Genomic DNA, 19,058 nt, shown 5'->3' on the forward strand with positions numbered 1-19,058 from the left:
GCAGGAGGCAGCTAATCAATGATTCTCTCTCATCATTGATGTTTCTATCTCTCTCTCCCTCTCCCTTCCTCTCTGAAATCAATAAAAATACATATTTTAAAAAAAGAAAGAAAGAGATCAGTGATTGACAGGGATCAAGTAGGGAGGATGAGGAGTGACAGGTCCTGGGTTTGTCCTGGATGAGAATGTTCTGGAACTGGAGAGTGATTGTGATATGATGTGATGGTCATAAAGAATTGTGAGCCCTGACCAATTTGGCTCAGTGGATAGAGTGTCGGCCTGTGGACTGAAGGGTCCCAGGTTCGGTTCCTGTCAGGGGCATGTTGCAGGCACATCCCCAGTGGGGAGTGTGCAGAGGCAGCTGATCGATGTTCTCTCTCATCGATGTTTCTAGCTCTCTATCCCTCTCTCTTCCTCTCTGTAAAAAATCAATAAAATATATATTTTTTTAAAAGAATTGTGAATGTACTTAATGCTGCTGAAGTTACATTTTGAAGGATCATAGACAAATATTTTATTTAAATTAAATTTTATTTTTATTAATATATTATTAGATTTTATTTAAAAATATTTTATTTTAACTGAATATTATACAAAACTACATTAAAATTCTAGGCATATGTAAGATAAACACAGATATTTAAAAACTGCATGTCAAGGGGAAGCCCTCTCTGCCGTGGCAGCTGCCACGCTGCGGCCCAGGACCGGGGACCACAGGCCTCGCAGGAGCTGCAGGTGGCTCTTCTGCCTCTTGGAGGTCAGGGAAGGCTGTGCCGGAGCCTGCTCTGGCTCTGGAGAGGCCACTGGAGGCGGCGTTGCCTCTTGAGGTCTTTTTTGCTCTTGCTCTGGAGCTGGTTCTGTGGATCCCAGAAGAGAACATGTTGTCACCATGACTGCCTCGGTGTGCCTTCTAGAGACAGAAACTCTGTCCTACCCATCGATGGAGTCCCCGCTCAAGAGCCCACCCCAGGAAGTCTTCCCGGACTGCAGGCCATGGGGATGGTGATCTGCGCCGGCTCTGCCCCTGGCCTCTAACAGCTCTTCTCTGTGTGGCCGAGCCCCATCTCCTCCCCACGCGCCCACATCACCCACCCCGAGTCCTCCTCACCCTCTGCCTCTGCCTCTGCGGGCTCACGGCGCTCCAGCTCTGAAAGGAGCAGCTGGGCCTGGCGCTCCAGGTCTGAGCCTGGAAAATTGAGGTCGAGGTAGGCCAGCAGCATCACCAGGCAGGGAAATTCTGGGGGCTGGAAGAAATCCTCAGGGTACTGGTCCAGCCACATGCCCAGGATGGAGATGATGGCCCTGGGGAGAGACATGGGCCCCAGAGTCTGAGGCCTGGCCTTTCCTTCCACACTAACCTCCAGAGTATCCCTGTGGGAGCCTGGGGTCCCTATACGCCCCTCACGGTTCTGATCCAAAGCCCACTCACTTTTTCTGCTGGTCCACAGGCCCACCATCCTCTTCAGCATAGGGGAAGATGCAGCCATACCTAGAGGAGGCCAGGAGGACGTCACATCGACTGCCCTGTGGACGCTACCTGCCTGTGAAGTCTAGGGTGACTGTCTCACTCCTGACTACAAGGAAGTTCTGGAAATAGGGTTGGGGTCTGCTCTGTGCGCTGGATTGTGGTCAGTGCCTAGAACATGCCTGCACCTGCCGATACATTTGCTGAATGAACGAGCCCCATCACAGGCATCTCAGTTAGCCGGCTGCTCCCCCCTGGGATTCCTGCTCTGGCTTCACCCAGGACAGAGAACCCTAATGAAATCTCCAATCTCCTTTTCAAATGAGAAAACAGCTCAGCCCAAGGCCCCGAGGAAAGTGAGGGATGAGGCAGAGGCTTCGTCATGAGGAAGAGAAAATGACCAATTAGCACAACCACTGCCTGCCCCCACCCCCCATCCCCCCACCCCTGCAGCCCTCTCCAGTGGCCAGGCACCCAGAGAGCACGTTGCACGTTACAGGGAGGACCCCACCAGGTTTCTATAATTATCCTATGAGTTTGCTCCTGGGTTCACCCCGCTCGTTATTCAGAGGAGCACACAGACCAAAGGAGATGCGTGACCTGAAGACTCACAGCTAGCAAGTGCCCGGATGACCACTGCGCTGTGGAGGGGCAGGTGCTCACCTTGTCAATAGTAGGTCCAACACCTGCTGGGAGGTGGCCAAAGTTCTGTAGTTCCAGAGAAAGGTGGGGACGAAGGCGGGGTCCCTGCCCAGGACGGCAGGCACCAGGTGCTCCACCAGCTTGCCCAGCCGGTGTGCCCGGGCGGTCTGCACCACACAGGCTTTATTTGTGCTCCCGGTTGATGCTTCTTGCCCCTGGGGTGGGACAGAGGAGGGACATGCAGTCAAAACAGCATCACGGACCACCAGGTGGGTTGGCAGCTGCAGCTCAGACCGAACCCCCAAGCCCTCAGTGACTGGGGGCAGGAGAGAAAATGTTCTTGGCATGAAAAGTAGAATTGGAGGAGGGGAATGATGAAGCACATCAGTAACTTAGGTCATATTTTGCTGGCTGAGGATGGACAGCACGTCCCTGTATTAACAGTGTCATCCTGGGATTTCTGACAAAGCAGCCCATGGTCAGATGAGAACACACAGGCTTTTCATGGGGTGGGAGGGGTCAGGAGATTAGGGCATGTGAGATGTTCAGGGCAGCATCGTTGACATGGCAACAGAAGGGGATCACCTCCAGGTTCCACAGCAGTGAAGGGCTGGATTGCCATGGTAACCGGTCCCCCTGGGAGTATGATATACAGCCCTGGGAGACCCCAGCTCCTGACCTGGAGGAACCACAGGGATGCATTCCTCCGGGGCCGAAAATTGCAAAGCAACAATTATGGTACCCTGAGCCCCATGTCTCTTTGGGGACAAGCATCCCTACTAATCGTGATGATGGGTAAGACTGGGAGAAGGAGTATAAGGATTGTCAGGCCAACATGGACACTTGGGGATGGGTGTTAAAACAGGAAAATCTGTAGAAAAATGCAGAAATCCTCTTGACTGAACATGAGGTGAAATGATATTCCTACAAACATGCAGACAGTGACTTTGCTCCTGGCCAGGAGGGGATGGACAGGGAGGGTGGGTTGGGGGAGAAGAGGGAAACCCAGATTCCTTTGGGAGCAGGACTCTAGGGAGGGGCTCAGGGGAGTAGCGGGGTGGCTTCTGGAACCCGGGCCCTTTGACTACTGGGGTCTCTGCACTCACCTTGAGACCGAGCTGCACTCCTTTGGCAGCGTGGGGCCCCTGTGCCTCCTGCGGGAGAACCCCCTCAGTCAGCTCCGGTCTGACCTCCTGTCTGACCTCTGGTCTGACCTCCTGTGGGGCGCTCTGTAAAGACAGTGCCCCGCCGCCAGGCGGAAGGCCTCAGAGCCCGGTCTGTGCTTCGCAGACCCTGTGGTTCTTCCCACTCCAGACACACACACCACATTGTACTCACACCTCCACGAAGGACAGGAAAGATGTGACGGCCTGAGGGCCTAGGGCTCTCATTGGCACAGATGAAAGGCCCTCAGAAAGCCCCTCTCCACCCTGCCAGCCCTGTGCTGGCCGTGATCATGACAGCGTCACTAGGAGATGCCCCGCCCTGCAACCTGTTCCTGCCCAGGGGTCCTCCCTTCAGGTCCCTCTTCCCCCACATGAAGAGGAGGGGCTGGGGCTGCCCAGGGACGGCTCCCAGAGGGGGCCCGGCCTCAACTGGGCTGACAGGTTACCTGAGGGGATCGCCTGGAGAATGGCCAGAGACGCCGGGGATGAGGGTTAAACCAACGTCTCCAGAGTTTAGAAAAACTCCCACTGCGGGGTCTCCGGAAGCAAGAGCCCCGAGAACTGGAGAACCAGCAAGAGGACATCTTCAACTATCAAGTGTCTCTTGCCAAGTGAACTGGCTGTTGGGCTGTGGCTAGAATGTGGCTGCCTGGTAACGGGGGTTCTAAGTTCTTTAGGGAAGTGACCTCACTTCCTGTGAGCCCCTTCCCTGAGTCCCCTTCTTGATCCTGGATGAGCCATTGTGACTGTCAGGGCCTGTCTGTCTCCTGCCCGCACAATGATATTATTCCAGTATGTACTTCTTAGAAATAATAATGTCCAGGCACATGTGGAAAGATATGTATAAAGTTGGAGGAGTGCTATCATGTATAGGAAGTGACTCCAATCTGTATTTTCTTTCTGCTGTCACCTCCTCTGTGTATGCTCCTCTTAGTATCCCTCCCATAGTCAATATATCGAGAGAGAGAGAGAGAGAGAGAGAGAGAGAGAGAGAGAGAGAGAGAGACGCAGGGCCAGTACTCATTTACTGGATCCCAGAAAAATCAGTCCCCACATAGGCAGAAATAGGCAAGAGCTTCCCAATATGTTAGGATTTCTAATTTCCAAACCAATCTTATGGGAGAGGTTAAAACCTTGCCTAGGAGGTCGGAACACTCCTGACCTCTGGACCAGGTGTCCTCAAACTACGGCCCGTGGGCCACATGCGGGTGTTTTTGCCGTTTTGTTTTTTTACTTCAAAATAAGGTATGTGCAGTGTGCATAGGAATTTGTTCATAGTTTTTTTAAAACTATAGTCCGGCCCTCCAACGGTCTGAGGGACAGTGAACTGGTCCCCTGATTAAAAAGTTTGAGGACCCCTGCTCTGGACTGTGCCTGTTAGGTACCCTGGCTAGTCCCTGGATCTCTATGGGCCTCAGTTTCCCAAGTATCCAGTGAGGGTGAGATTCGGAATTGCGTAAGCATAGATTCAGCATAAAAGGGGCCGAGCCTCCTCCACCCTGGGTAGCTGTGGAGAGGAGTGCACTCCAGTGTTCCCTGACCAGGCCTCTCCTCAGACAAGGACTGTCCTAGAACCCAAGGCCGGATTCAGGAGCTCAATGCACACTCTCTGAACTACAGAACTTGGGATGTGGCCTATGTTTTTCTAGTGTGAAATGACAGGGCAATGACTTCTACTAGAAGGCACCCCCAAAACACTGACTCTTACAGAATTTATTCTGGTCTAACAGCAAGCCTGGGAAGAGGTCTCAGTCTGGTGTGGGCTTTTAGTGTTGACAGATAGATCCATGCACCCCATAGCTCCTATGCCACGTCTTACCTGGCCAACAGAGGGCAGTGCATGGCTGCTTGTGCCTACAATATTGACCTTTTAAATTTAACAAATTCGCCTTCTCCAAAAGAAAACCCATATATATGCTGTCTACAAAAGACCCACTTCAGATCAAAAGGCACACACAGAATCAAGGTTAAGAGATGGAAAAAGAGCCCAGTCGGCGTGGTTTAGTGGTGGAGCATTGACCTGTGAATTGGAAGGTCACAGTTCGATTCCCAGTCAGGGCATATGCCCGGATGTGGGCTCAGTCCCCAGTGTGGGGCATGCAGAAGGCAGCCAATTGGTGATTCTCTCTCATCATTAATATTCCTCTCTCTATTCCTCTCTGAAATCAATAAAAATATGTTTTTTTTAAAAAAAGGATATAACACCTATAAACATTTATGCACCCACCACAGGAGCACCTAAATATATAAAGCAAATATTGATGGGTATAAAGAGAGAGATCAACAGTAATACCATCATAGCAGGGGACTTTAACAACCCACTGACAACAATGGGTAGATCTTCCAGACAGAAAATTAAAAAGGACCCCTACCTGGTTTGGCTCAGTGGATAGAGCATTGGCCTGTGGACTGAAGGGTCCCAGGTTCGGTTCTAGTCAAGGGCATGTCCCTTGGTTGCGGGGCACATCCCCAGTAGGGGGCGTGCAGGAGGCAGCTGATCGATGTTCATAACACTCTATCCCTCTCGCTTCTTCTCTGTAAAAAATAAAAGTATATTAAAAAAACAACAACAGGAAACAGTGGCCTTAAATGACAGATTAGACGAGATGGGTTTAATTTATATTTTCAGAGCATTTCACCCCAAAGCAAGCACAATATATATGCTTTTCAAGTGCACATGGAACCTTTCCCAGGATAGACCACATGTTAGGCCACAAAACAAGTCTCAATAAATTCAAGAAGATTGAAAGCATATCAAAAGAATCTTTTCTGACCACAATAGTATGAAAGTAGAAACCCATTACAAAAAAAAAATTGAAAAACACAAATACACAGAGGCTAAGTAATTGAAAAATATATTTTTTAATGCAAGTCTTTCATAGGAAGGAGGTGGGTCAAAGACATCATTAGAAAAGTGGAAGTTCATTGGAGGAAAGTAAGAGTTCAGGGTGACAATGGCTGTTGGTTGGCTGCACAGCACTTTTCTCCTTGGCTGGGCTTGTTGCTGGGCTAGAAGAAAATCTTCCTTCCCGTTACCCGGGAGTCCAGTAGAAGCACCTTTCCGGTAGAGATGCCAGGTCGGCTCTTCTTGCTCAGAGTGTGAGAGCTCCCTCTAGAGACATTCCAGACTCCAACTGTAATTGAAATTCCCTTGATTCCTTTTCACAGTGCATTGCTTCCACCTGAGTCACGACCTACAAAGCCTAACTAACGGAGAGGGGTAAGAACCCAGGACCTATTCCGGAGGAAGTTCTCTGAGAGTAAAAAGTTCGGGTGGGCGTCCAGCATGCCCCTGGGGGAGTCAGCCACAATTCTAGTGTTCCCCTGTGCAGAACCACGGGGCTGCAAAGGCATTAGCAACTCCTCTGTAAGGAAATAAAGTAGACACAGGAAACCAAGGAACACCAGGGCATTTTAGCTTACAATTCAGCTCATTTAGCACAGCTGCTGAGGTTTCCAGGCCTCCACCAATGAAGACAGCGAGCCTGCTGGCGGGTTTGTTGTGCCTCTATACCTATGGGGGTTGGAGGAAGAAATGGCTCGACTTATTTTTCATCGAAAGGGGGTTATGTGAGCTTACAGTGAATTTCCATCACTACTACCCATCGTTTTCCAGTTATTTTTAATCACCCATTGGTTCTTTCCTCCCAGTAGCTCTGACGAACGAAGGCCAAACCGAAACACGGAAGGAGAGAGCGAAAGAAAAGGAAGCTACCAAAGGGGGGGCCAAGCGCCCGGACTTTTGTCCTGCGGCCCCTTTAAGAGAAGAACCTCTTGGGACCTTGCAGTCCCAACCGACCCCAGTTTTAACCGAAACCTAACCCGGACTTCCCCCTCTTGACTCAAATAAGACCAATTTTGGATTTTCCCTCCCCTGTTGACCAATCAGATTCTGTTACCAGGCAGACCTCAGCTGCCGCCCGGGCGAGCCGGCGCCTTCTGTCTCCGGGTGGCGGCAGCGACCAATGAGAGAGCAGGCCCTCCGAGTATCCGGGCAGATCGGGGCTGCTCCAGCCACTCAGGGAAAAGAAAATAAAGCAACGCACGAGCCCGCCGGGCCAGGACCGTGGGGCTGGGCTGGAGTGAAGGTGGCTACGAGGTAGTTTCTCTTTCTCCCTTACCTTTATTGTTGCTTGTGCGGGAAGGCGGCGATCCCGAGATGGGGAGGGGGGCCCCGCGAGTTGGGAGGAGAGGAGAGAAACATCTTCGCCGTGTTTTTCAGCAGCGCCTTCACCCCGTGTGCACGTGCCCCGAATCTGGGACCTCATTTCCCCAGCCGGGCTTCCTGCGCCCCGCCCGGGAGTTCCGCTACCCTGAGCCCCCCACTTGGCAGCAGCCCGGGATTGAATGGAGGGGGAAGGGCCGCGGGTGGGGGCGCGCATCGGGATGGGGTGCTGAGGGCGATGACGTAGGGGCTGGCGACTTGGGCAGGGGGAGCGGCGACCAGATTAAGCAATGAGAACTTGGGCCCAGTTTCTCCCCCCACCCCCGAGCCTAAAGGGCAGAAGATGTCCGTATCCTTCCTGACCTCCCAGGGCAAATGCAACGGTGAGGCGTCTGGTTAGAGAATTAGAATAACTTCGTTTTGTGGTTGGTTGTTTTTGTGGGTTTTTTTTGAGGGAGAAAAGGGCAGTATGAGGTCAGAGTCAGAAATGAAAATTTCTGCCTCGCGTGGATTCCCTATCCTCCTGTCTCGTCCTTTACAGCTTTTCCACATATAGGAGACTGCAAGGAGGTGGTGGGGCAGATAGAATGGGGATGGCAAAGGACTTTTGGGGGGTGTATATATATATATATGGGCCTGGAGAAGTAATGGAGTGATTTCTAATTTTTGGAGAAGGCAAGTGGTGAGAGAGGAAAAAACACACACAAAAACACTGGAGACATTCGGAGGCTTGCTTTCTACTTCTCTTTCTGGGTAGAGCGATGAGAGATGAGGATTGGGGGGTGGGGGGGGTGTCTCCAGGGAAGGGACATAAAATCGCCTGTCTCCTGTCAGCTCTCGCCCTCATGCCAGGATGGCAGAAGACGAAGCCGACACCAAGAGCCCGAAGCCTGCGGGCCGGGCCCGCTCAGGCGGTGCCGACGCCGGGGAACCCACCACGCTTCTGCAGAGGCTCCGGGGTACCATCTCGTGAGTACTCGTCACCACCTCCAAATCTTGTATAGATCCCCAGGATAGCTCCCCAGGGCACCCCACTTCCTCTGCAGATGAACTGCCTCCCCCTGAGCAAATGCATCTGACGAGGGGGAGCGTTTTCACGTGGGAGCAGTTCTTGAGCACCTGCCAGGCATTGGCGTCCTCCTCCTCCCCCTAGCCGTCAGACGCAGGATGGGGGGAAATCTTGTCTGACCTCCCGCTTTTTCCTCTTCTCCACAGTAAGGCCGTGCAGAACAAAGTAGAGGGAATCTTGGTAAGTATTTTGGGGGAAAGGGGCAATAGAGAGATTGAACTGGTGGGGGATGAGGTTGGTGAAGACATGAGTAAATTAAAGGTTTTTGTGGGAGAGGCAGTGATGTCTACCCTGTCCAGAAGATAATTGGCTTTGCAACTTACTACCACTTTGACCTTGAGCACCTCACTTCATCTCTCTCTGACCTGTTGGATGGAAGCCCAATAGCAATAAAATCAGTCGATCCCCTCTGCTCCCCCTGTCACCGTGGTGGCCCATCCGGGTTCCTCAGAGCGCAGCGGGCACCCAGCCTTAAATCATTCTAAGGACGTTTTTCAGTCTGACAGTCCCTAAGTCAGCTAGACTTTTTGGTACGGATCAGAGGGTCCACCCTTGGGTCCTTCTTGGCCTTATTATGTCTCTTGCCTCTGTTCTTCCTTACCTCAGCAAGATGTACAGAAATTTTCAGACAGTGACAAGCTGTATCTCTACCTTCAGCTCCCCTCAGGGCCCAGTACTGGAGACAAAAGGTATGTTTGGTGCTAGGCTTTCAGATGTCAGAGGTTGTGATTCTTAAAAGGCTCACTGGGACAGGGTGGGGTGAAGAGGAATACTCACGATGGCTGTCCTTGATCAAGAAGAAACGTCCCTGTCCTGCACTGACTTACCAAAAAGTAGATTCTGAGTGAAGTGACTTGGTCCGGCACTACCGAAGTGGTAGTCCGGATAGAACCAGGACAACGGTTGAGGATTTAGTAATGGTTTTCTTTTTAACTCTTCTGCAGCTCGGAGCCAAGTACCCCGAACAATGAGGAGTACATGTATGCCTGCAAGTGGATCCGAAACCACCTGGAAGAGCATACTGACACCTGTCTACCAAAGCAAAGCGTTTATGATGCCTATCGGTGGGTGGATAGGGGGAGTCGAAGGGTGCGTTGTCTCTGGAGAGCTCCCTGCCTTGGGAGAGCCTGACTTCTTAAAAAGCTTTCCCAAACTTCATCCCCAGGGACCCTCTGAACCCACCCATGACCTCCTTCTCTGAGTATCTTCCCACTCTGCCCCCACCCCTCACTCAGGAAGTACTGTGAGAGCCTCGCTTGTTGCCGCCCACTCAGCACAGCCAACTTTGGCAAAATCATCAGAGAGATCTTCCCTGACATCAAGGCCCGAAGGCTTGGTGGCCGGGGTCAGTCCAAGTATCCTTGACTGGAGAGCTTGGGGCCAGAGGACCTGGGGAGGAACACGTATGGATATGGAGAGCCAGGATATGTAGAAACAGCCCAACCTTGCTAAGGGGCTTGGTGATCCCCCGATGTTGGTTTCTCCTTAACTTACGTCAGATATTGCTACAGTGGCATACGAAGAAAGACTTTGGTATCTATGCCACCCTTGCCTGGCCTTGACCTAAAGGGCTCTGAGAGTGTAAGTAACAACCCTGATGGCACTCCTCTCTCCAAGGTAGAAGTCAGAGGTCTTGGGGACATGTTTTGAAGACTGACACAGCCTAGGTGACTCTGCACATAGCTTCTGAGTATAGAGGTGTGCCCTTCTGCCCGCCCTCTGGCTGAGGCGGAGGATGAAGAGCACATGTGGGTTTCCGGGACGGGATGGGACAGGCTAATCCCATCCCTAGTTTGGTCTTACTGTGGTCAACGTGGATGTTCAGAAGGGGCCATGGGTCCTTTAGTTTGGAGTATTATGAGGCATGTCCTTCCCCCACTGCAGCCAGAAATGGGCCCAGAAGTCACCCCAGCACCTCGGGATGAACTGGTTGAGGCAGCCTGTGCCCTGACCTGCGACTGGGCGGAGCGAATCCTGAAACGGTCCTTCAGTTCCATCGTTGAGGTCGCCCGCTTCCTGCTACAACATCATCTCATCTCCGCCCGATCTGCACATGCCCACGTGCTCAAGGCCATGGGGCTTGCTGGTGGGTGGACCCTGTCTTCTGTCCTGAGAAACCCTCCGCCACTTTCAACCTCAAAAGCCCTCCCGTGTGCTAGGACAGAGACACCTTGAATTGGCCTTCTATTCCTAGAGACCCTTCTAGGACATGCCTTAGGCCACCTTCGTTCCGCTACCTCTACCAGTCAGAATTGCCGTATCCCTCCATTTCTGTTACCTCCTCAACTTACTACTTTTTCTGACACTTCTGCAGAAGAGGATGAACATGCCCCCCGGGAACGGACGTCTAAATCTAAGAATGGTGTAGAGAACCTGGAGGGTGGAGCCCAAAAGAAGCCGGAGAGACTGACCCAGGTAGGAAGTTGGAGCCCCTGACCTTGCTGCCCTGTCCTTCAGGCTTAATGTACCCTTCCTCCGTGGGTCCCCTGCGTTCACCTCCTGTGCCTGTTTCTTCCCATTTACTGTGTCCTCTCTTTACTTCTTAGCCTCCTCAGGAGCTGGAACCCCGCGCTGGGGCTGGTCCCTCAGCACACGGAGAACGGAAGAAGACTGTAGTAGAGAGTCCGGCCCCAGCAGCCAATAACCCACAGGTTAATGCCCTGATGGCCCGGCTGCCTCTGCTCCTCCCCCGGGCCCCTCGCCCACTTATTCAGCAAATCGCCGTCTCTCCATCCATGGTGACCCCCAAGCTTTCTTCAGGCACTCTGAAATTGACTGCCCTGCCTGTGTCCAATAGAGTTAGGGGACCCCAGGCAGCTGTGCCCATCATTAATATGATCTTACCGACTGTTCCTGCTTTGCCTGGACCTGGACCTGGACCTGGACCTGGGCAAGCTCCACCTGGGGGGCTCACTCAGCCCCTGGGCACAGAGAGTAGGGAGGTCGGCCTAGGTGGTGACCCAGGACCTCATGACAAGGGTGTCAAGAGGACAGCCGAAGTTAATATGAGTGAGACCAACGGGCAGGACCCACCAGCAAAAGCTGCAAAGCAGGATATAGAGGATACAGGAAGTGATGCCAAAAGAAAACGGGGGCGCCCTCGGAAAAAATCGGGTGGAAGTAGGGAAAGGAATTCTGCCCCTGATAAGCCAGCAGCTGCCATGGACTCTCCCCAGTCCTCAAGGTTACCACGGGAGACGTGGGCTACTAGAGAGGAAAGCAGCTCAGCTGGAGGGTCAGAGAGGCCAGGGCCAATGGGAAGGGCTGAGAAGGGGACGGTGCTCGCCCAAGGTCAGGAGGATGGTGCCGTCTCTAAAGGAGGAAGGGGCCCCAGTTCCAGTTCCCGCCATGCCAAAGGAGGGGAAGATAAAATTCCTCTCATCCACCAGAGAGTGAGTGTCATCAGGGGCAGTAGAAGCCACAAGGAGGCTCTTCATTTGGGAAAGGGAGAGGTAGATACTGTAGCACAGGGTAATAAAGATTTAAAGGGGCATAAGCTTCCAAGTTCCTCATCCCATGAGCAGAAAGACCCCAAAGCAACGCCCCCGTGATAAATCCGTAGAGAAGAGTGTTTATAACCAGGTGTGAACTCTGCCTGTCTGCCTTGTAAAGCCCTTCTTCCTCGCTTCTCCTCTGGCTCTTGTTTTCCAAAGGGAATTCACGCTCTTCTGTACAGACGGCTGAGGCACCCTGTCTTACGCAGTGCCTGCTCCCTGCCCCTGACCTTTCAGCTCAGTACCCTTGGCTTTAGAGTCACCAGTAAATCCGATCCGGGTGTTACCCTGTGGGGAAGATAGGGATGGAGTGATACGATGAATGTATACGCTAGGAATCTTTTGGTTTTAAGTAATAGAAAACCTAACTCAAAACTGGCTTAAAAGCAAAGATTTACTGGCTCCTGTAACTGTAAAGTCCACAGGTAGTGCTCGCTCCAGGCAAAGCTGATCCAGTGGCTCAGCACATCTCCAAATACCTGATTGCCTCGCCACCCCCACTGTTCTACCTTCTGTAGGATCATAGGAACCCTGGGCTGCCTTGTGGCTGCCAGCACCCCTAGAATTATGATGTTTCCTCATTTAGGTCCAATCAGAAATGGGGCATCTTTCCGCCAAGAATCCTAGCAAAAAAAAACCTACGATTCACTCTGATTAGGCGAACTGTCACATGCCCACCCCTATCCAATCCCTGTGGCCAGGGGGCTGTATGTGCTAATTTGCGTAGCCTACATCTGGACTGCAGCTGTGGAATAAGGGTGGGATTAGCCTCCTTAGAAACTGGGAGGGGAAGTTCCTGGGGAGGCGGCTGACACCTGGCCACTACTATGAAGTACCAGTGATTTTAGCTTGCGAGGTTAAGATTAGCTATACCTGCTTTTCCCCTCATAGTCTTGCATTTTTCTTACTGCAGCTGTAACCTCTTTTGATTCTGGTCTCAGAAGAAATGAGAGGAAAGTCGCTCTCCTTTAGGAACTATCTCTTTAGTCTCCTTTAGATGACAACACCTTTTTTTTTTTTCTCACCTATGGCTCAGAGATGGAGCTCCTTGTTTCAGAACTTTAGTTTCTCCTCATTTCTGCCTCCCTGTCTCCACCCTTCTGCCACTATCACTAAATAGAGTGAGATTCACTTCTAATCATTTTATTAAATTCATTCTGTATCCACCAGGTGTCAGTCTCTTATACAGATGTCTGGACTAGCCAGGTTTAGGCCAGCTGTGTGGAGGAGGTAGCTCTGCATATGGGAACACCAATAGGAAGGGGATCCCGACCCTCCAGGTGGGTCGTTGGGAAAAGCAGTAATCCAACCAATATTTATCAAGGACCTACTACTTTGTCTTTTGCATAGGGTAGCTCCTGTCAGGGAATCTTGGTTCTTTCCAAGAAATTTAGATTTTCTTTCAGGGAGACTTCATTTGTTCATTTATTTCCACCACAGATTTTTAAAAATTATAATATGTAATGTTTGAGATCTATAAAATATATTTAACATGAATAAATTATGAAGTATAATAATTAAATGACTACCTATGACCCATCACCCAACCTATACATTAAAACATTAGAAATATCATTGACTTTCTTGTGTTCCTCCCCTGTCCGAGCCCCTGCCTCTCCCTAGAGGTAACTACTGTCCTTAATTTTGTGTTTATTAATTACCTAATATATATATATATGTATTTAAAAATGTATTGTTCAGTTTTGCTTTTAGCTTTATGAAAAATTTATTCTCTAATAATATCCTGTAGTTTGCTTTTTTCACTTAACATTAATTTCTAAGGTTCACCTATATTGTAGATAGCTATGATTCACTCATTTTCATCTGCATACTATTCCATCAGTACATAAACCACAAGTTACTTTTCCATTCACCTGTCAATGGGCTTTGAGTTATTTCCAGTTTTTGCTATTACAAACTGCTGCTATGAGCATTCTTGTGTATGTTAGTGCTTTTGTTTTTAGCAAGATTTCTAAAATGGTTTTTTTGGTCTGTATATCCTGAACTGGAGACTGTTTCCTCCTGGAAGAGTTTTTATCAGATTGAAATGAACCATCCCCTGAAAGTGGTAAGACTCACCTATTAAACCATTTGAGCCTGGCATTTCTTTGTGGGGGAAATATTAACTATTAATCCAATCTCTTTAATAATTATAGGCTATTTGGGCTTTCATTTTTTTTAATAATATATTTCTTTATTGATTTCAGAGAGGAAGGGAGAAGGAGAGAGAGGTAGAAACATCAATGATGAGAGAGAATCATTGATCGGCTGCCTCCTGCATGCCCCCCACTGGGGACCAAGCCCGCAACCCAGGCATATGCCCTTGGCCAGAATTGAACCTGGGACCCTTCAGTCCACAGACTGACACTCTATCCACTGAGCCAAGCCGGCCAGGGCTTTTCATTTCTTTTTTAGTATAATTAGGTAAAGTATTTAAGACTTTGTGCATTTTTTGTCTTTTTTTAAAAAAAAGAAATGAACCGAATTGCTTTCTTTTCTTTTTTTTCTTTTCTTTTCTTTTCTTTTCTTTTCTTTTCTTTCTTTCTTTCTTTCTTTCTTTTTCTTTCTTTCTTTTTTTGTTAATCCTTACTTAAGGATATTTTCCCATTGATTTTTAGAAAGAGTAAAAGGGAAGGGGAGAGACAAAGAGAGAAACATAGATGTGAGAGAGACACATCAATTGGATGCTTCCTGTATGTACCCTGATCAGACCAGTAATCCAGCCTGCAACCTAGGTATGTGCCCTTGACTGAAATCGAACCCAGGACCCTTCAGTTTGCAGGCCGATACTCTACCCACTGAGCAACCCGGCGAGGGCAATTTTGTCTTTTATTAAATGAAATTTTTTTTTTTTTTGCCTTTGCTCTGTGTAGTCATGTCCTCTTTTTCATTTCTACTACTTGTGCTTTCTTTTTCTTCCTTTGATCAACTGCATCAGAAATTTGAAATTTGTTGTTTTGTCTATCTTTTTTAAAAAAAAATATTTTTAGAGAGGAAGGGAGAGGGACAGAGAGGAGAAACATTTATGTGAGAGTGCAATATCAATCAGCTGACTCCTGCACGCCCCCCACTGGGAATTGAGCCCACAACCCCTCTGGCAACCTTTTGTTGCACAGGAGGATGCTCAACCCCCTGCACCAGGGATCCTCAAACTTTTTAATCAGGGCCAGTTCACTGTCCCTCAGACCGTTGGAGGGCCAGACTATAGTTTAAAAAAAACTATGAACAAATTCCTATGCACACTGCACATACCTTATTTTGAAGTAAAAAAACAAAATGGCAAAAACACCCGCAGGTGGCCCGCGGGCCGTAGTTTGAGGACGCCTGCCCTGCGCCATGCCGGCCAGGGCTACTTATCTATCTTCAGTTATTCCTTTGGGCTTTGTTGGTCCTCTCCCTGTGTATTCGTTTTCCATTACATTAATTTCGGATCTTATCTATAGTTTCCTTTCTTTTGGTTTCTTTAGATTTAATTTTATGTTCTTTTATAACTTCTTCATTTTGATACTTACCTAATTAATTTTCAAACTTTTTTTTTCTAGTGTAAGTTTTTTAAGGACCTGCTTCTCTACAGTCTCCAAGTTTTCTGTTGTAAAGTATTTTGTTATTTAGTTCTAAGAATATTTAAATTACCTTTATGACTTTTTTGATTCATGAATTATTTCAGAGTTTTATAATTTCCAAGTGCCTGAATATTTAAAAATATATCTTTTTTTATATTTTCAGCTTATCTTTTGTGCTCAGAGAATGTGGTGCGGGCATGGCAGAATAACCCAACTGTGATACCAGTTGTTTGAAATTTGTTTGCATTGTTATTTTATATTCTGTAACTTATCTTGGATGTCTAAATCTGTTTTTTTGTTTTGCCTGTGGTAGCTTGTTTCCTTATATATTTTCCATTTTTGGGTTTCGAGCTCATATTTTGTTAAACTTAATCTACAGGAATCCAGAGGGTCTCAGTTGTGGGTACCTTTCTCCAGAGAGGATTTGTATTTGCTTTCACTAGGAGCCAAAAGTTGCTTTTGACCAGGGACTGTGCTAGCCCCTTCAAGATCCCAGTTTAATTCAGGAGTGCCAGCTTCTCCCCTTCCTTGGTTAGGCCCAAGGTTTAGCTTCTGCTCACAATACTGGTTTTGGCATTTGTCCTAAGACCTAGGGCAAACCTGCTTTTCCTACTGCATGTTGATCATCCTTCATAGGTTTCAGCTTGATGTTATTTTTTTCTTCTTTTTGTGATTTCCCTTTCTAGCAAGCTCAGCAATGTGCTAAATATCATGCTTGCTATAATTTGTCCAGGATCTAGTTGTATTTTAATGGGAAAACCCTTTCTCTATCCATGCTATCAGAAGTAGGAGTCGATTACTGTGTTTTAATATTTCCCTTGTTTTTTAAGTGCTAGGTATTTGCATTTTAGAAGCTAGTAGACTTGGGCCCTATTTTCAACTCAGTAATCTCAGCACAGTGTGAGTGAGTTACGTTAAGAGTAAGCACAGAGAGCTGTGGTAACCCAGAAGAATAGCACATAACTCAGACATGGATCAGGAATGACTTCCCAGTAGAGGTGAGTAGGAATTTAGCTGGAAAAGTCTAACTCTTAAATAAGAACAGAACAACATAAGACATGAAAAAAAGCGCTAAATCATGATACCCACTCTACTGCATAAGAGCAAGAGCTGAATGTAAACTCAGAGAGGTCACTTTGGACTCAGTAATTTGGGAAGGCTTCATGGAAAAGTTAGGCTTGAGTTAATCCTTTAAGGTAAGTAGACAGATTGGTGGAAAAGAAGAGGGCATTCCAGGAAAAGCAGGGTTTTGGGGGTGCGGGCATGGCAGAATAACCCAATAAAAAGACCTGTCAGCAAAATGGATGTGTATGAACAACAGTGGGAAATAAACTAAAAGAATACACAACCAGTGTTGATTGAATGAATGTACAAAAGGTATAAAGTCTGCATTCTAGGATGTGGGAATGGAGTCAAAAGAAACCAGCCAGGCATCGGTGGGAGGGGATGAGGGACTGGACGAGGCTTCTGACACAGTAGAGGTGATAGACATATGGAAAAATAAATCACTGGTGATAGGATAGGTAGTTTTTAAGCAGTCCAATTTTAAAACACGATTTTTAAAATATGAAACAAGTTATTCTGTAGTCCAAGCAATCTTCAGTTCATTAGATGAAGGGCTAAACTAAGATTTTGGGGACTGTACTGCTTCCTCTCTACCTACCATTTCTTACTCTCTCCCCAATACCCTGTTCCCCATTACCTTACCTCCCACCCCGTGTCATCTTCTTTCATTTTAGCTCTATCATAAATGAAGTTAAAGATCATTTATAATTTACTAAAATTTGAAATAATATTTTGCTGTTAAACTAAGACAAACTCTATGTCTAGTCTATGTCTCCAAATAAATTTATTGCCCACTTTTGTGGGTAACAACTTTCAAAGCAACTACCACATTCACTCACATACCGAACAGAAGAATTAATGTCATTATATATTCATCTAAGTATTTTGTCTCGTTATAGTTTCTCAGTAGGTCTACTTCTTTGTCTAGGATCATCCTGCTTGCTCCATCCTATAAGATAAAACTAAGCATAACATAATTAATAAAGCAGTATTTATCAATTGTTCATAGGAAACTTTTTTATTGGAAAGAGTGTGAATTCAGTTTAAATCTTAGCTTTACCACTTTCTGTATGATTTTGAACATTTATTTAGTCCAGTTCTTTCAAACTGTAGATTGTATCCTATTAGTAGATTATGAAGCTGTTTAGCAAGATGCAAAACTTTAAAAAAAAGTGAAATAGAAAATATCAGAATGCATTACATATAGTAAAGGTAAGTATTGTTTTATGAAACGTATCTCAGTAAAGATATGTCTGTGTTCTTCACTGGTCATGACATAAAATATATTTCCAATTAAACCGAAGCAGTGACCCTCTTTTCTTTCACCATTTACCCTATATTATTGTCCCAATAATGGAAATCTAGTACTACACATGGTAGTAATCTGTACTCTTAATCCTCACAAACCCCCGTAGACAGTTAATATTCCTGGATCCACTTTGCAGACATAGAAACCTCGGTACAAAGAGGTTAAATCAGTCATCCCAAATCAAACAGCCTATAAGTGGCAGGGAAGGTGGCATCTGAGACCTGGGCTCAAATAATTAGCACCTCAGTGGGTCAGTGGTTGAGCGTCAACCCAGGAACCAGGAGGGTGACCTGTTAGATTGCAGGCTCGACCCCCAGTGGAGGGCGGTGGGGAGCGCTGCAGGAGGCAGCAGATGGATGGTGTTTCTTTCTGATCGATGTTTCTATCTCTACCTCTCTCCCTCTCTCTCTCTAAAAATCAATAAAAACACAAAATAAGCACTAGCCTCGACGTAAAATAAGGCCCTATGACGGTTGGGAGAGAGGTTCTGATGGAGAGAGCTTCCAATCAATAAAAATGCTGGCAAATACACAAAACCAACAACAGAGGTCATTTGCAGGGTTGGTTTTTTTAAAAATTATATTTATTTTTAATTGATTTCAGAGAGGAAGGGAGAGGGGAAAGAGAAACATCAATGATGAAAGGGAATCATTGGTCTGCTGCCTCCTGCACACTCCGCAACCCGGGGCATGTGCCCTTGACTGGAATCGAACCCAGGACCCTGCAGTCCACAGGCCAACGGCTCTATCCACTGAGCAAAGCCAGCTAGGGCTGCAGGGTTGGTTTTGTTCATTCGTTTAGTTTCATATGATTTTGTTCAGTTTTGATGAAAGGGTTGTGCCCTCCAAGCCTTTGTCATTTCACTCACCTCTCCCAAACTGGCCCTGTCCAGCCGCTCCCTAGAGGGATCGAGGTCCAGAGGCCGGAGGCCAAAGGCTACCCAGGCAAGTGGTGACTTCCGAGGCAGAACCGTGGCCTCAAGTCGAACCACTGAAGGTAGGAAAGATTCCCGAAGCGATAAGGGGCGTAATCTGGGCCCCGTCCGTCCTTTAAAATGAACAGGAAAAGGGTATTCGAGGGTGACTATCTTCTCCGCCCACCCTCCCTCTTTGCCTCTCTC

The 19,058-nt window shown here is 47.8% G+C and overlaps 2 protein-coding genes across 2 annotated transcripts; one reads left to right on the forward strand and one right to left on the reverse strand.

Moving 5' to 3' along the window:
• Positions 1 to 575: 575 nt before the first annotated feature.
• On the reverse strand, positions 576 to 3,498 carry LOC129148017 (ral guanine nucleotide dissociation stimulator-like). The gene is made up of 6 exons (XM_054712254.1): positions 3,448 to 3,498; positions 3,214 to 3,261; positions 2,129 to 2,322; positions 1,430 to 1,489; positions 1,109 to 1,302; positions 576 to 857 (listed from the first exon to the last, which is right to left on the reverse strand). The coding sequence occupies exons 1-6, from the start codon at positions 3,496 to 3,498 to the stop codon at positions 655 to 657; spliced, it is 750 nt and encodes a 249-aa protein (XP_054568229.1). The 3' UTR covers positions 576 to 654.
• Positions 3,499 to 7,306: 3,808 nt separating this feature from the next.
• Positions 7,307 to 13,657, forward strand: RFX5 (regulatory factor X5). Its single transcript, XM_028131753.2, has 10 exons — positions 7,307 to 7,372; positions 8,273 to 8,407; positions 8,654 to 8,687; positions 9,114 to 9,196; positions 9,452 to 9,571; positions 9,743 to 9,862; positions 10,007 to 10,088; positions 10,392 to 10,593; positions 10,822 to 10,922; positions 11,054 to 13,657. The coding sequence occupies exons 2-10, from the start codon at positions 8,292 to 8,294 to the stop codon at positions 12,056 to 12,058; spliced, it is 1,863 nt and encodes a 620-aa protein (XP_027987554.2). The 5' UTR covers positions 7,307 to 7,372; positions 8,273 to 8,291; the 3' UTR covers positions 12,059 to 13,657.
• The last annotated feature ends 5,401 nt before the right edge of the window (positions 13,658 to 19,058 follow it).

This window comes from Eptesicus fuscus, chromosome 22, assembly GCF_027574615.1.
Source record: "Eptesicus fuscus isolate TK198812 chromosome 22, DD_ASM_mEF_20220401, whole genome shotgun sequence".
Lineage (NCBI taxonomy): Eukaryota > Metazoa > Chordata > Mammalia > Chiroptera > Vespertilionidae > Eptesicus > Eptesicus fuscus.

Coding starts and splice junctions, on each gene's coding strand:
- LOC129148017 (XM_054712254.1), bottom strand. CDS start 3,498: ATGAGAGCCCTAGGCCCTCAGGCCGTCACATCTTTCCTGTCCTTCGTG. Junction 1,490..2,128: donor TTGGACCTACTATTGACAAG/GTGAGCACCTGC, acceptor GGCCTCCTCTAG/GTATGGCTGCATCTTCCCCT. Junction 1,303..1,429: donor CCTGTGGACCAGCAGAAAAA/GTGAGTGGGCTT, acceptor GTCTCTCCCCAG/GGCCATCATCTCCATCCTGG.
- RFX5 (XM_028131753.2), top strand. CDS start 8,292: ATGGCAGAAGACGAAGCCGACACCAAGAGCCCGAAGCCTGCGGGCCGG. Junction 8,408..8,653: donor AGGCTCCGGGGTACCATCTC/GTGAGTACTCGT, acceptor TCTTCTCCACAG/TAAGGCCGTGCAGAACAAAG. Junction 10,089..10,391: donor ACCTAAAGGGCTCTGAGAGT/GTAAGTAACAAC, acceptor CCCCCACTGCAG/CCAGAAATGGGCCCAGAAGT.